This window comes from Agelaius phoeniceus, chromosome 19 (assembly GCF_051311805.1).
Source record: "Agelaius phoeniceus isolate bAgePho1 chromosome 19, bAgePho1.hap1, whole genome shotgun sequence".
Taxonomy (NCBI): domain Eukaryota; kingdom Metazoa; phylum Chordata; class Aves; order Passeriformes; family Icteridae; genus Agelaius; species Agelaius phoeniceus.
The window spans coordinates 9473507-9490407 of record NC_135283.1 but is presented as its reverse complement, the minus strand read 5'-3'; the positions used below and the strand labels follow the sequence as shown (position 1 = coordinate 9490407).

At 38.5% G+C, this 16901-nt stretch overlaps 1 protein-coding gene across 1 annotated transcript; it reads right to left on the bottom strand.

Moving 5' to 3' along the window:
- Nucleotides 1-617: 617 nt before the first annotated feature.
- ATAD5 (ATPase family AAA domain containing 5) lies at nt 618-16739 on the bottom strand. The gene is made up of 23 exons (XM_054645182.2): nt 16469-16739; nt 13816-15599; nt 13403-13490; nt 12376-12540; nt 12043-12181; nt 11467-11551; nt 10825-11006; nt 10237-10394; nt 9817-9970; nt 9296-9589; nt 9029-9125; nt 8405-8487; nt 8172-8317; nt 7894-8044; nt 7263-7433; nt 6944-7056; nt 6767-6860; nt 6468-6532; nt 5391-5571; nt 4513-4703; nt 3394-4226; nt 2142-2306; nt 618-1951 (listed from the first exon to the last, which is right to left on the bottom strand). Exons 1-23 carry the CDS (start codon nt 16538-16540, stop codon nt 1873-1875), a joined length of 5490 nt encoding a protein of 1829 aa, XP_054501157.2. The 5' UTR covers nt 16541-16739; the 3' UTR covers nt 618-1872.
- Between the last annotated feature and the right edge of the window lie 162 nt (nt 16740-16901).

The following is a 16901-nucleotide window of genomic DNA, read 5'->3' as shown; positions in this document are numbered from 1 at the left end:
ACATAAAGGACTAAGCAGGGCCCAAACGATTGCAGGAAAATATTTTGCATCAAAAGTAGGCAAATTTCACAGTAGTGGAATGGAGCTTGTGAAGCATTTCCTTCTAAGCAGAGTTAGTCAAAACCAGCCCCAGGTCCCTCTTCCTCAAGCCCATCTCTCCTGGAAACTTGCTTTATTCTAGCATACAAAAGATGCTCATACCTGATGCATAAAAATCCAAAGGTGCTAAATTTATCAGAACTCAAATTATCACACAGAGATTATCTTTCAATCAGAGTAGCATGAGGTGATTTCATGTGGTAAATACCTGATCAAGAAGGGAAATGCTTGAATTCCACCTTACCTTGTGGACACCAGCAGATTCTGTAAACAACTTCTTAAGGCAGTTATTAAAACCAGAGAGCAGACTTCAAAAGAAGGAAAATTGTCTCTCACTGCTTTCTAACTTGGGTCTTTCAAATTATCCCTGAATTTCCTAAGATACTACTGGCTTTATAGGAATTGTTTCTGGTTTGTGGAGGTCCTCACTGTAAGCTAGTTAGACTGATAGTGCCCTTAGAAAGCAGTGAACAGATACACTTCTACTTTATTATTTAAAAAAAATTAAAAATGTTATTTATTTTTACAAATCATACAGGAGAAGCATAGACTGTTGGTACAAAAAATCAAGCCATGAAGATTTTAACAGCCACCACTGTTTTTTTGATAATTCTGGACAATGGAAAAAGTAAACTATAAAGATGATCTACAAAACAGAAGCTTAAAACAAATTACTGTTTCCGTGAGTATTTCTAATTCCTGAACATCTTTAACACATGGAAAATGTAAGATGAGACCAGAATCAGGAAATGCCCTTCCTTATTTTTACAGAGACACTGAGGTAAGTGGAGCACCACTGCATGGCAGCAGTCTGACTCAGATTGAGGAACAGGAACAGTCCAACTACAAAGAAAAGGCAGGAAAGTACATGGCCGAACTAATTCCAGTTTTAAAATCCTGTAAAAAATATGTTTCAGGACTTTTACCTTTCATGCAACAGAAACATTGAGAGTGTAGCAAAGTCTCACAAATTTATTGTCATATAAAAACGGATTCAATCACAAATAACCAGGCTGAAGTCTTGTCAAATACAAAAAAAGAAGTTTAAGAATAGAACACAATATACAAGACTAGAAGTAGTTAAATATTCCTGTACCCAAAATAACGCTGGGATAATTGTTATTTACAAAATCTTGCCTAAATCTCTTGAGACCATGTTGAGCTACAGTAATAATTTCTCTACCTTTTTAGGAGATTAACATGCAGATCTGACAGCTGTAAACAATGAAAGGAATGTATACAAATATATGTACATTGAGGCATAGTGCTTTGTAAGGACTTTGTTCCCTGTGGTTGAAGTGAAGAGCTGCTTTCAGTCATTTGGACTTTGGAGGACTTGGTGCACCCTCTCTGTGCCCCCTCCCACCTGGAGTTATTTATCACTTTAACTGCAAATTCAGAAACAAACTTGTTTGAACAAAACAGTCTCCTCAGAAAACAGCAGCTTTGCTGTGGAAGTTGTGACAGTTGGTTGTTACAAAAGGACTTCTTGCTATGTGATCCACAAATTAGAGAGAAAGAGAGCAAGAAGTCCCCACTGAATAGTTTGTGCATTTAATATTATGAATGCCCTCACTGGACAAGCACCAAACAAACCCACATTTCAGCTGTGGAGAGCAGGATAATGACAATAGATATATACATTATTTTAAATAATTATAAAAATTTAATATACAAGTGGCTCTGAATATACAATAATGTGGTAATTAAAAAAACCCAATCTATGGTGAGAACACCACCATTAGGCACAAAGTATTTCTGGTGTTGGCAATCTTAAGGGAAGTCCAAAGACAGACCATTTATCGTTTCTCTGGGTATTTCAAGATGAATCCCTTCAAGATAATGCAAGAACCTATTAAAAAAGAGTAAAAAAGATTGTTAAAGGAACAAAGTTATTTCCAAATATAAGGCAACTCTTTTATTATTTTGAGAGACAAATGTCCACCTTCCTTGCCTAGAATTATTTGACAAAATATTTTATTAAAATCCTTAACAACCTTTTATAATGAAATGTAGCAAGATTTAGGAAAACCCAAACTTACCTTCTTTTAGTCTTCCCTTGCTCTTTAAGCTTCTCAGACCTACAGATACTGCGGAGAGTGGGGAGGTACTCAAGGGTACTGGCTTGCTTATTGCCCAGGTTTAAAGGACTTCTGGAAAATACAGTTTTGATGACAGCCAGCCTCTTCTGTGCTTTTTTGTGAGTGCTGAAACAGAGAATGAAGCTTTATTGTTTCTTATACAAGAATGTGCAGTGATGATTTCATTTCTTTAGGATCAAAGCCCCTGATTTAAAACTCCATTAAAATGATATCCAGAAGTGCATCCCAATGGATCAGATGTCTGCAGCTTCTAATTGTGTGCTGCTTACACAGCATCACAAAGCTGCACCTGGACAGAAACATCAGGGCCAGCAGTTTGTTTGGCCAAAGCTCTTGTCTTAGTCAGGAGTCTGATCTGGTGAGCTCTTCAGTCTAGAAATGGATGTGAAATTCAGTACAACCACAACTGAAAGCATCTGTGGTCTTCAAAAATAAAAAGCATGGAATTGGTATTTGCCAGAATATCAGTGTCAGGTCCAGTGTCTAAGCCATGACATGAACTTGGTCACAGGATGCATGGTCAGATCCATTCTGCCATTGCTCCTCTGGGTAATGATTTACAGAAGAAAGGCTCTAAGCCATTTCCTGTTCAGACCCCTGAATGAGCTTTAAATACCCATTGTGCAAATTTTACCTATGATGACTTGCTTATGTTAAAAACAATGTTTCATGGACATACTTGATAGTATTCTTTGGGCTTTTACAATGTATTAAAGGTTATTCTTTGTTAGCAAAAGTTACTACAAGGAATTTACTTTGGATTCTGTAAGGTCTTCACCAAGCAACACCTACCAACACACTTAACAGTTGTTCAGTATGAGCAGGCGACAAATTTGCATATTTGGTAGTTGCAGAATCCCATCTGTCTTGAAAAAGCCATTCCTTTAGGGTTCTGTTATTCTTTTGGGGGTGGTGGTGCTGTTTGTCCATATTTTAAATAAGTAGACTAAGGCCAGCATTCCTTAACAACGTTAGAGTCAGGCTGTTCAAGAAACATCACTTTTTGCAGATTGACAAGAAGTTCATTTAAGGTTGTAAAAGCACAATGAACAATATATTGCAGTGTTTTCAGGCACAGTGTCATAATGGTATGAATATGTATACATCAAATCTGAAACAGTCCTGCACCCTGGGAAATGCTCTTCTTGACAAATAACTGCATTACACTCCAGAAATATTAACAAAGTCTTACCTTGAATCAGCTGCCTGACTGAAGGATATGCAATTCCTTGTGTTTGAGACAGGCAGAGTAAGTCCCTTCAGCTGATCACCTTCAGATGTTTTACTGGTAGTTGAAAAGGATTCCAAATTTTGTGAAATATTAACAGAACTTTTAGTGAAGCTGAGTGCTTCAATAGCTGCCTTTATTTCACTACAGCTCTGGGAGCTCCACCAATCAGTATTTTCTATACTGAACTCATCACAAAGACCATTTCTGATTTTGGCATTTGTCCAATGAAAATCTTCACTTTTAGAAAACTCCAGCGGTTCCCTGGTGTTCATGTTTACACAGCAGTCCAGGAAGGACATGTTTTCCACAAACTCAGTCAGTGAATTCAGACACTGAAAAACAACTGCAGACCTTCCTTCGTTTACCGAGGTTTTAGTTTTAACTTCTTTTTGTTCTTTATGCACCAACAATTTTGATTCCTTTTTACTGACTTCAACACATGATTTAGGACTGTCTGATGGCAAAGTTATGAATTCAGCTGAATAGTTCAGCTCAGAATCAAATAAGTCACTATCATCCAATATCTCAAGCCTTTTCTGAGCCTTTGTCTTTTTAGACCTTTTTCCAGGGCTACTCTTCCTAGAGCAAGAACTGTTAGTAGATCTGTCTTTTGAGGAAACTACAGTAGTCCTTTCAAGTATAGACTTTGAGGCTTCAGACTGGTTTGACAGAACTTGCATGGGTAAGGGAAAAATAAGTTCAAGATTGCTATGTACAAAATCCACATGCTTCATCTGGAATTCTGTGAGAAGCTGCATCAATTTATTCCATTCCTCCATAGTTGTGATTTTGTGCTGTAAAATAATAATATGAAAGCTTTATCAGCATTTAAAATTAATTTCTTAAAAATAAAAATGTTATAGACAATCACACACTCCTGGCTTAGTGCTTATGAAGTGAGGGACTGTTTTGCCTGTAGGAGACCACCCCAGTTCAGACTGTACCTAACCACAGAATTCTCCAATTTCTACAACAAAGCTTTTCAGAGATTTGCTTCTGAGATGATGCCATTCCTGGTGATGTTTACACTCAATTGTCTGGCAATCATTCACAGTATTACCACGTCTGCTACAAAAATACCTTAAGAAATGTAAACAAATCTTCTGAAGGCAAGAGGATGTTCTTAAGGCCAAGCAAAGTCTCTACACAGCCTGTATCACATTTTGGAAACTCCTGAAGATGTGAATCATCAGCTTGAGAAAAATCCACCTTGGAATCCTTAGACTTTGCAGGATGAATGACATTATCTTCCTTCCTTGTCTCTTCTTCTCCTGCACAGAGATAATAGGATTTATTTGAAAGGGAACAACTGCATCATTAAATTGATTTTCCACCTCTTTGCCTCAATTCCTGGCACAAAGGACGCTGTGTCACCTCTTGCTGTGGTGCTGGAGGAACAGAGCAGCTGAAATGAGACATCCCCATGCCCCCATCACTGCTCTCAGTGTTACCAGCCTGCTCTCCTGCTTCCCAAGTAACCTTTGAAGGAGGCTGTGTCTCACTTGTCTCTCCCTATCACTCCCTCACAACCCTAAACTCCTCCTGAATCCTTTTGGGATCAGGTTCCTACCCCTGCCTGCTTGCCAGCTGTCCCAATTTTATCCCTTTTTCTGTTCTGCTTCTTCTAGATGAATTGTCTACTAGCTATATAGATAAAGAACTGCAAACTGAGGAAAATTACTACTGGTTCCCTTCTTTACCTAGTTGTGCTACTCACAACATGAAAGGGAGACAGTAAGCACCACAAGGACAGGCAATAAACCCCTCAAAATTAAGTTCCTTATGCATTAATTCAAGGTTCTGAAGTAGCTAAAAATACCAGAAGCATTCCCCTCCCCCAAATTTAGGAGTCTTACAAGAAGTTACCATCTATTCATACACATCTAAGAATGCTTCGATTTAGTCAAATTCATATGAAGAGATGGATATTTTTTAAAGATTAAATTAATACAACATACCATGAGGTGCCAAATGCTTCTCTTTCAAGCATCCACCTCCACTTCTAACCCAGAACTGTAAGTACAGGAGACTTTGTCTGATATCACAGTTATTTGTGGTCAGGAGAGCAGCCAAGTCTTTCACATCAGTCCGTAGGTTCTCAGCCAGGCACAGAGCTTGGAGGTAGCTCACAGAGTTTATCTAAACAAGAGTCACACACAGACCACTGAAACAACTCCTGCCAAGCACACTGCAGGAAGCCACACAAGAGCAAATTGTTCTATTTATGCTTGCAATACATTTTGCCTTTAATACAGAAGGTTAATTTATTAAATTAGATTACAGTTAGATTAAAACCTGTAAGGAAAAGCAAGCTACCCAATCTATGTAGCCTATGTCGGAGAATTAAGTTCAATATAGAAATAATTAAAAACAAACACATAAACCTACTCTGCTTATGGTCCTGAGGCTACCTACACCTTGCTTCTTATCACCAGTGATCAGCTTTTACTGAACTATATTAATTTTGAAGGCTTTTCTTGCATTCTTTCTTTTAACTCTGTTGCCTAGAAGTACAACAGGTTTTCTGTTTCACATTAAGAAATTTCCCCTTCTCAATAATTAGGTCCTTCTGATTCTCATTTATTTAGGTTTTTCACCTAATACATAGCTGCAAATAAAACTATTTGCTACACAGAACACTAGTGTTTGTATTAAAGGAATAACACATAATACTTCTAAAATAACTGCTATACTTTTTAATGAATGAACCAGTACTGGCATAATCAACCTTCAGACCAGGGCTATCAGATATTTATCTAAATACACTCTACAAACTAAATGAATTGATTAAGTGATGTTCTTATTGTAATTCTCAGTACCATTAAATTGTTTGCAAAATAAATCTTCCATTCCAGTAAAACAGCTCCTACATGTAAAGAGAAATACATCCTACATATCCTTACCTAAACCCCAAAGACATGTCTGTCTCTGATCAAACAAGTATGTTACATCAGAAATATATAAACCTACCCCAACATTTAAATTTCAAACTGAAATCAGCTGATAATTGCCTCCATTTCCAGACACAGACTTACCAAGGAAGGGGTTTTAAAGTTGATCTCTTCAAAATAGCCATCAAACATTAAACTGAATGTTGGATCTATAAAGAGAGATCAGTGAACTGTCATGACATTATGTCCAAACCTAGTTATTTTCTTTATCAATTAGAGCAGCCAGTACCTTTATTCAAACACTCAAATACTTGCTTTAAAGTCTCCACTCATTTAATTTTGCATTTAGGAGCAGTATTCAACCATCACCATTTACAGCCACCTCTAATTAGAAGAGGCTCTTCTGTCTGTAAAGCCTAATTGCTGTCACAAACACTGCTCACCATTGGTGGTAAGAATCACAGGCCTCTTTGCAGTTGCCATGAATGTCTTTATTGCACTTAGAAATCCTGCATCTTCATCAAATATTATATCCACCTACAGAAACAAACATAGCATCAATAGCTTGAGCAGCAGTTACAAGATGTGAACAGTCACAGTTCATTTCATGTGAATTTTACCTCTTCAAAAAGAATGAGGGATGTTGCACTTTTCCTATTGTGCTCTCCTTCTTCTTTGTTTATTGATGTAATTTGAGTATCTTTCTTTACTTCCAGTGAATTCTGAGTATTTCCTGCAGATGGATGAATAATTGAGCAGGAAGGAGGAGTGAAACCATTTAACACTTTCCAGGTGCTGGCTTCAAAAATCCCCCATGTATCAAATGCTTAAGAGAATCTGTGCTTTTCTCCACACAGCTCCATACATGCTACATACACACATTGTGTAGCATTTCCACCTCCAAAGGTCATTAATTAAATATTAAAAAGGAATACCTACCTCCATTTTTCTCTTCAGATGTTGCTTCTCCATCACCACCTTTACGTTTGGTAGAAATTTTGAAGTAGTTTGCAAGTGTTTTAGAGGGCAAGCTTCGTTTTAATCCTGCTCCTTTGGGTGACAGTGGTGGTTTTCTTGGAGAAATAACTTTCTTTGGAGAATACATTTTTTCTGCAAGGTATGTTTTATATTAAACTTCATCTGGAGATATAATGTCAAACTGATATTTCTCAGACAAATTTAAAGTAAAACCCATTTTTTATTTATGGCAAATGACAGGTTTACTGCGCTGATTTTTTGCTTGTTTTCCTTTTCTCTTGTTATAGGAAAAGCTTTCTGTTCAACTTTCTATTCAAATGCCACAGCACTTGCTCCACCACTGCAGAAATAACGTAATCAAGAGTCAGTATTTTAATAAAGTCATAATTTCATTTGGTCTGTAGTAGTGTTAACCAACAGACCAGTTCTTACTATTATGGCCAGGTAAGCTAAATCTGCTATCTTTCTAAAAACAACTGATATCTAAAATTTGTTTTGGGAATTCAGTCTTTAACAACCTTCTCCCCTCTGTAAAACCCACCCCATAATTCAGACAAAATAAAGAACCCCAGATAAGAACCACAACACTTACTTGGTGACTTGGTAGTGCTACAACTGTTAAAAAAGCAAGGCTTGTGTGCATTCACACCTTTTTTGTCCACTTGATGAGACTGAGTAGCTTCTTTCAGCTGAGACAAAATCTGTCTCCCACTACGCTGGCAAGAGGCATTGACTTCAAATATCTGCAATGGTATTTAATTTACAAAAAAGAAAGAAAATTCAATTGTAGACATCTTGTATTACAGATGCTTTTGTATCATGAGCTATAAATAAGAAAAATGCACTGAGGAAAGAAGGAACTCCACAAACCTTAAAGCCAAGCTCCTGAGCACAAGCATACACTGCAGCAGTTTTCCCCACTCCTGGTGGGCCAGTTATCAGAACCGTATTGCAAAGGGTTGTCTCTTCCTCAATATCAGATTTACTATCTTTAAAGTCAAGGCTGCTTAAAGAATCTGTAGAATTATTAAAAAGAAAATAAGATTACTGTTATTTTTTGCCAACTTTCAACAAAAGAGAAGCTATATTAATTCTATCAGTACCTTCTTGCTCTTTGTCCTCCTTTTCCATTTTCTGATTTCGTTTTTCTTCCAAATCAGCTCTCTTTTTCCATTCTTTTAACCAACTATAAAAGAAAGGAAGAAAACAAGAATAAAAATTGCTGGTGAATTAAATGAACCAAATTAAGGTGGAACGGAACAGAACATAAAACTAGAGGACATCAGCCACTTGTTACCTCACAGAAATCTATCACATCCTTTCAGATAAAAGCAAAAAAATGTTCAAGATTTGATTCTTTTGTAGAAAGAGTTTCCTTTTTCATTCTGTATTCTGTTAGCTGACTGGTATAAAAACAAGTCATTTGGTGAACTATTTAATTCACTCATAATTCAACATAATTCAGTGTTGTTTTGTCAGATGGACAAAATTCTGTGTAAGAGCCACACCAGTAACTTAAGTACACACAGAAAATTTAACTGAAAGCACAATGTGTTAGGTGGAATTCAGAGCTAAATTCCTGTGTAAAACAGACAGTACAGCAAGGTCATGATCAGGATGTTTGCAGGGAAGTACAGACAAGTACTGCTCTCTCAGTACTTCAGCATTATCAAGTAACATGAGGTTCTGAGTTATTTTAGGAATGGATCCATGTTCCAACTTCTGACCTGTGTAGCCTTTCAATTTCTTTCTTGTTCCCAACAAGTTCACTGGAATCTTGAGGCTGATATTTTTCTGTCCAGAGCATGTCTTCCTTTTCCACACCTACAGAAAAAATATTGTCCATTTTTAAAGTTTTTCATGCAATAGACTTGATCACATCTAGCAGAGTATCAGGACTAGATTTGATTTTTGCATCACAGTGGAAAGCTGACATAGATCACACATAGCCTTCCTCAACAGAAAGATTAAAATGAGACAGGAGATGCAGTTACCTGAAAGTGCACTTGGATCTGATAAACAACCACTGCCTTCTGTCACACTATCTGGTTTCTGGAGCTTGTTTTTTCCCAAGTGCATGGCTTGTCCTGTCTCTGCTTGTTTTTCTCCAGATATGGGAGGAATAAGGCTCCTGGAAACTCTTGATTTCATCTTAGGCTCTGTACCTTCAAGTTGTTTTCTTCTTTTTGATTTGCGATCTTCTGTTTCTTTCCTTTTCCTCTTTGTTTCCTTCCAATTGTCAGGATGTTTCTCAATTACATCAAGATTTGCAGTGCCATCTCTGCTTTCTAAGAAAAAAAATTGCATCCATTCAAAATTTCAGGCCAAGTCCATTACTACTGTACATTTGCTTAAACCACATTTGAAGAATTTGGTCAAAATAACCTAAAATGTGAGGATCAATGTAATTCCAACAACAGTATTCCTTCAGTAATATATTTTATTTTTAAATTCCCAGTTGTTTTTTAATGCCAAAGAGAGTGAGGGTGGTTTTCTTCCTAGACAGATTCCTAACCTTGTGTGCTGTTTTCCAAAGCCAACCGCTGTGTTTGCTTTTTCAGGAACCTGGAGTAGTATTTTCTCACTGGAAACTGAGGATTAGAAGCCACAATCTCATCTAGCAAATCCTTCTTGAATGCATCAGGAAAAGCTGGTCTGTGGCCTGAAAGCTGGAATAGACACACAGAGAATTACTCAAAAACTTTACACAGAATGCTTTGCATGATTTACACTGGTAATAGCTTGTTAAATTCAGAGATTAACAGAAACTAATGAGAACTGTCTAATGGTAAGATGCAAAATGGGTAACTCACACACAGGGAAATTTTTAAAAACCCAAAAAATTACAGGACTGAAACAAGTTCAAACTACAGGATTTATTTAAAAACATAACTCCAAACAAATATCAAAACAGTTTGAATTTTAAAGTACTCACCACAGGTGCAGAACAATTTCCAGTTTGTTTTGAATTCACAGTGGAAAATTCACCAAGTGAGAGGCTGATTTTTGTGCTGTTGGTGACTTCAGTACTCAGTTCCCTCAGTTTAGTTAATACAGGACATGATGGTGATTGCAATTTCCACATTGGAGAACCTACAAAAGAACCCCCACCAAAAACAAAACAAGAGTTAACTTTTATTCTAGGGAAAAGAAATAGGCTGGTCTTCTCTTTTTTGTGAAGTCTCTTGCATTTGTCAGAAGGAAATGGTTTCTGCCCAAATCAGTCCAACACAATTGTCATTCTCCAAACTGGAACTTAACAGACCAACTGTTTTGACTAAATATTAAGAATTTTGCATCCTTACTCATGCATGTATAGACTACTTTAGCATCAATTTAATTTGTATTTTTTGTATTCAAAAACATCTCAGTGGAAGCTTCAAGTTTTGTTCTCTTACTGAGACACAAAACAAGTGGAAACTCCCACCTATTCCAGTCCTAAGCTGTCCAAATTTTTTCTTTTCTGCACAGATTCCTCAGAAATTGTTATGTACAAATACCTAAAAACTTAACACAAGCTTACAGTCATCCTTCTGCTGTACATGGACAACAGTCTTAAAACAGGAACTTGCAAGGGAGTATGCTTCCATTGCTGCTGCCTTCTTTGCAATCTGCCTTTTCAGTGACTCTGGCAATCCACTCCTCAGGAATTCACGTTTTGCTCTGAATGGATCACCATCCTGAGAGTTTTCAGATGCATCTTGGCTTTAATGAAAACAGAAGAAAAAAAGAAAGAAGATAGAATTAATAGAACTTCCAGATATGCAAAGCTCAATTTAATTACATTCTCTTCCATATGAGTTGAAAAAAGTCCATCAGAACTGCTGAAATTAATTTTAATGTGGTTAGTTTGAAATTAATTCTGTGTTAAAAATTTTAATCTAAAAAAATTCTCTTTGGTTTTGTATTTTAAATGCAATTTGGGATTTCTTTTTAATCAGTCACCAACTACATTTCCAGACATCTAATATGGTTCTAAAATAGTTGAAGAACTCTCCAAGAAACCCTAAAATTTTGCAAGCAGATTAAAATATTAATCAGTATAAAAGTAATGAATATTTATAGCACATTTCAGTAATGTATTTAAATCTGTAAAATGAGAGAATGTTAAAGTAACCTTGAAATGTATTTTGATTTTTAAGCAACTGCACTCTTGACAACTGACCTGCTTTCATCAAAGATCACAATTGGTTCACCTGCAGAGTTTGGAGCATTTTTGCCCAGGCAAGAAGGTGGACATCCCAGTTTCCCTTTAAAAAGGTAAAAAAACCTATTATTAGATTGGCACTGATACAAGATTCTAACCTTGCTTCTGTGTTCACTACCTGTATGTTCCATTTAACATCATCAGGGAATCTCCTTTTCTTAAGGGAAAGTTGAGTATTTTAACAAAACTCATTATAGCTTTGTTTGTAATTATTTCCTCAGTATAGATGCTATTTTCTAACATTAGGAAAAAAAGGAGATGCAAAACATGGTATACGTTGACAATTTTTCAGATAAACACAATTTTTCAAATAAACAGTTTTCCCTGAATGAAGAAAAAGCAAAATAACACATGTAAATAACCTCTGCACTATTAATTCATATAAAAAGGGAAGGTATATATTGGAATATTATACAAGATAAATCAGAAGATTAATATACTGCAAAGGCAGCTTTATGAAATAAAGTTTCAGCAGTCAATAATAAAAAATGTTTCTGTAATAAAAAATAAACACATTCAGTAAAACCCAATTACCATTGGAGTTCTTTGCAACCTTCAAGTTTTTAGGCTTCTTCCCCAAAACATCATTTAAGCTCCGAAGTTTCTTTTCCTTCACACTCTGCTCTGTAGTAGTGACACTGTCCACGTTTGAACCCAGAATTATTACTGAATCCTAGAGGGAAAGCAAATCAAGTAAGAAAGGAAACCCAAACCCAACTTCTCCTCCTTTATTAACAATACACTGCAGATATCTACCTTAGCTTGCAAACATTTCTTGTAAAGAATCAAGTAGGAATCATTTGTGTTCCTTATATCAAGAACAAATGTATAAAAATATTCTCCCTCCCCCCCAAAGTACAGCCTTACATCACTTTCTTCCAATTTCTTCTTCTCAGCAAGAGCTCGCTGTCGAGACGAGCGCCTCACAGGAGCTGCTGAGTCTTCACTCACTTTGGATCTGTTCTGCTGTATGGCCTTTGCTTTTTCAATCAGCTGCTTTGCTTTAGATCTGTTCTTAGAAGTGGAGTTTATCTGTTAACAAAGAACAAAAAAACTGAAATAGCAATTAATAGCACTCTCTTCACTAAGTACATTTGCATGCAAATATAATTTTTCACTTTCATAGAAATAGGTAATTGTTGCAAACTTTCATTCGTATCAAGAAGAAAATGAAATAAGTGAAAGAACAAGCAACCCAAGATGATATCAACAGTTCTCCAAAGGGAGTGAAAGCCCTGCAAGGAGATCCCCAATTTTTTCATGGAACTGATATGGGCAAATATAATTTTTCACTTTCATAGAAATAGGTAATTGTTGCAAACTTTCATTGGTATCAAGAAGAAAATGAAATAAGTGAAAGAACAAGCAAACCAAGATGATATCAACAGCTCTCCAAAGGGAGTGAAAGCCCTGCAAGGAGATCCCCAATTTTTTCATGGAACTGATATGGGCAGTGACATTCTTAAGTCTCAGCTGTTCTGCTGTGCCCAAACACTACCACAAATCACTGCATCATTTAGGTTGGAAAAGACCTCTGAGATCATCAAGTCCAACCTCTGGCCAGTCATTACCTTGTCAAATAAACCATGGCACTAAATGCCACATCCAGTCATTTCTGTATCCCATCCTGAGAACCTGCAGCTCAGGAGTATGCTATTGTATGGAACTTTTCTGTTATGAAAGGTGGATTTTTACTAATAAAACATGTTTTAAGATCTAAGGTACAGAAAACTATCTCAAATCTCATCATAAATCAGAGTATATTCCCTTTCCCTAGGGCAGCTGGGAAGTGTCATATTATATTACACTAGATTATTACACAATACTGAATACACCACAGTTATACCCATATAGGAAATGACAAAATACTGACACCAATTGTTACATAAATTACCTTTGTGTTTTTGGAGTGAGACTCTTCATTTTTCACTGCTTCAGCTTTATTTGATTTTGTAGCTGCTTTGATACGTGTAAACCTCATTCTAATTAGGGAAAAAGGCATTATGAAATTATTACTGGTTAATAAAGGGAAATGTTACTCTCAATTTCATTTTCAAAAGCCTTTAAAAATTCAGTGCTGTAAACAGAAGCAATTCCCCAACTGGTGGATGAGGTTTTTCTCTGTTGTTTGGCTGGAGGTTTTTTTGATGTCTTTAGTACAAACACATTTATAGTCAGCTATTTTTACCCACTATGATCAGTATCCATGCAACTTTGATATACAGTCCATTAATATTTATGTCCTATTTTCAAATACTTGCATACAATTAATGGGCAAAAATGCAGAATATACTCTAAAAGGTTTACCTTATTGGGCTGTTTCCATCAAAGGGCACAGTAATCACCTCAGCTCTGTACATGTTGCTTTTCTTGCAGGATTGTCTGTGTGCTTTTGGGGTGGAAGTCTCTAATGGGCAGGCACTTAATTCATCTGCAGAACAGGCACTTCTGGCCTTAGGCTTTTTAGGTGTAACATTTGTTGATGTTTTGGTTTTCTGCTGCCTTAAACTCCTCCTTAACTCATTCACTTCTGGACTTGATAAAATTATGACATCTAAGGTGTTATCCACAGTAACAACATTAGCACCTGAATCCTCTTCTCCAGTATAATTGCTGGTGTTTGAGACATCAGTTTCCTTAGTTTCTGAAGCCTTCTTTCTTCTGTTTCCTTCTTTCTGAACCTTGCTAGATTTTCTGGGTTTAGTTCTATTGCTTTTAGGTTTAGAATGTGTACATTTGTCCACCAAATCTTCTGGTATCCTGCTTTCTAATCCTTTATTTGAAGGAACGACATCTTCAGATCCCTCTTTTTCTTTTGAGGACTTTGCAGCAGCTTGCTTTTGTTTTCCAGCTGCCTTTTTAACTCCACTTTTTGTTACATCTGCTGTTGGTTGTCTAAAAGCTTTCATGAACTGATGCTTTTCTTCCTGAGTACATTTTGGCCTCAGAGAATCTGCCCCTCCAGTCTCCAGTACAGCCAGCTCCAATTCTTCTTCCTCAATAACAACATTGGATTTCCTTTTCTGAGTCACCTGTTCAGTCTGCTCACTGTCCAAGAGGGCTGGGCTGCTTTCTCTTTCCCCTACACGCCCTTTCTGCTTCAAAAAAATGGAAGCTATTTTCCTAGAGCCTTTCTGCTCCTTATTTGAGGGAGGTAATCTGGGGGGAATGGAATGAACTTGTGCAAGGACAGTCACTGTTCTGAGTGGCAGCTGCTGGGATTCCTCACACTTCTCTGGGTCACTAACACTATCACTTTTGTCCATTTTATTTGCAGTACCAGAAGTGTCAATTGCTGGCTTTGTGTCTTCTTCAACATTATTTTCTCCCTGACTTCTCAAGAAGTCCTCAAATGACACTGTTATTATACAATTATTTACCTGGGATGTCCCATCATCCATATGAACCTCAAAACTGGAATCACCAATAGCAGCATCACCACACTCTGCTACTGTATTTGTCTTCTCCTCAGTTTCCTTTTTATATGTTTCATTAATCTGGTTTTCCAATGAAGAGCTTTCAGACAAATCAGTATTTACTTTGTGCTTCCTTTTCCTTGATTTTTTTATCCTATTTTTTGATCCATTTGTTTCACAACTGAAGTTTTTTGCATTTTTTCTGGAGGGGATAGTGTTTGGGATGTTCTCTCTTTGATCATTATCTTCTGCTAATTCTTCTGCACATTTTTTGTCCACAAGAGTACAAGAAGCAATCAAGTCATTATTGTCTTGTTGCAGTCCTGTAGTTACTCTGCTGTCATAACTACTAATTTCTATTTCAAGGTCATTCTCAGATTCTTTCATTTCTTTTGGCATATTACTTAAATTACCTTTCTTCCCTTTTCTCTTCCGCTTTAAAGATGGCTTGAAAGATAATTTACACTCCTTTTCATCAGTGTCCAACAGTGTTTTATTTTCTCCAGCTCCTACTGGGAATGCAGCATTCTCAGTTGCAGATGTCTTTTTAAAATAATCCAAGATATTGTTGGATTTTGGTGATGACAATGCTTTGTCCACTGGTTTTGCTAGTGGTGAAAAATACCTTGTGATTGTTTCTGCAGAAGCATCTTCCTCTCGCCGCTTCTTGCATGGCTGTAAAAGGTACAACACAAATCTTAGTTTTAAAAAACTTAAGATGACTTACACAGAACTTTTTCAGAAGACAAAAATTAATGTTAATGTGCTCAGACTGGGCACGCATCAACTAAATCTCCATGTTTTCAAGGGCCATCTAAGCCTGAAATATTCTGCCCTTTCAGATAAATAAAAATCCTGCTCTGAAGCCTTGAGATGGTCAAAACTGAACAGGATCACAGGGTCTTCAGAACAGCTCTGCAGATATTTCACAATACTAGAAGTCTGAAAGTCTGGGTCAATTCCGATGATCGACCTTGAGATGTTCCCCGGAGCGTCTCTGGAGCATTTAAGAGGGAATTCCGACATCCCTTATAAAGGTCTGATCCTACCGTAAACATCTGACATAGCTTAGGACGACAGTGTACCTTTAAGAGTACTTAAAGAAAATGAACACAAGAGAATTCTTATCTCGTATAATGATTCAAACCATGAAAGAACATTTACTTCTACAGCTCCAAGAAAGACTTTGGCTCATAAAGACTTTTATAACTCCCGGTTTACTAGAAACTGAACGCCTCGGAAATGAAACCCTCTGAAGCAGAAAACGTCTCTTCCCAAAGCCCCTCGAATGCGTTTAATGACAGCCGGGCCCGCGGGGCTGCGCCGAGCGTCAGCAGCGCCTGGGAGCCCGGGCCGGGGGCGGGCGGCCCCTCACAGCTCCGGGCGGCCCCTCACAGCTCCCGGTACACCGGACGGGCCCTGGCAAAGGGGCAAACGCCAAAGGCGGCAAAAGACAAAAGGGAGGTGAACGCCAAAGGGGCACCCCTCGCCAGCCGCAACCCCTCTCTCCGCCCTCACAGCCCGACCCCGGCCCGCATCCCCACCTGAACGTCGCTGTCGTTCCCGGGGAGGACGGGGGAGGCGGCCGCCGCGGCCACGGCGACCCTGCCCACCATGCCCCGGCTGCTGCGGGCGCGGAGCCCTCCCGGCTCGCTCGGGGCGGGGGGAGCGCGGAGCCCTCGGCCCCGGGCGCTGCCTCAGGGGCGGGGGGCGCGCGCCGCCGCCATGGCCCCGATGGCGCCGCCTGACGGGCGCGCGCGCCGGGCGGGCGGTAAAAGCGCGCGCGGGACCAGATTCGGATCCTCCGCGCGGAAAACGGGGGGCGGGGCCTCCGGTCACTCCCACGTGACCGGCGCCCGCTGACCAATAGCCGCCCGTTGTCCCAGTCACGTGACGCGGACGGACGGGCGCGCGGTCGCCCCGCCCCTTCTCTGCCGAGGCCACGCCCTCTTCTGCCCCCCTCTCCCGCCTTCGCCG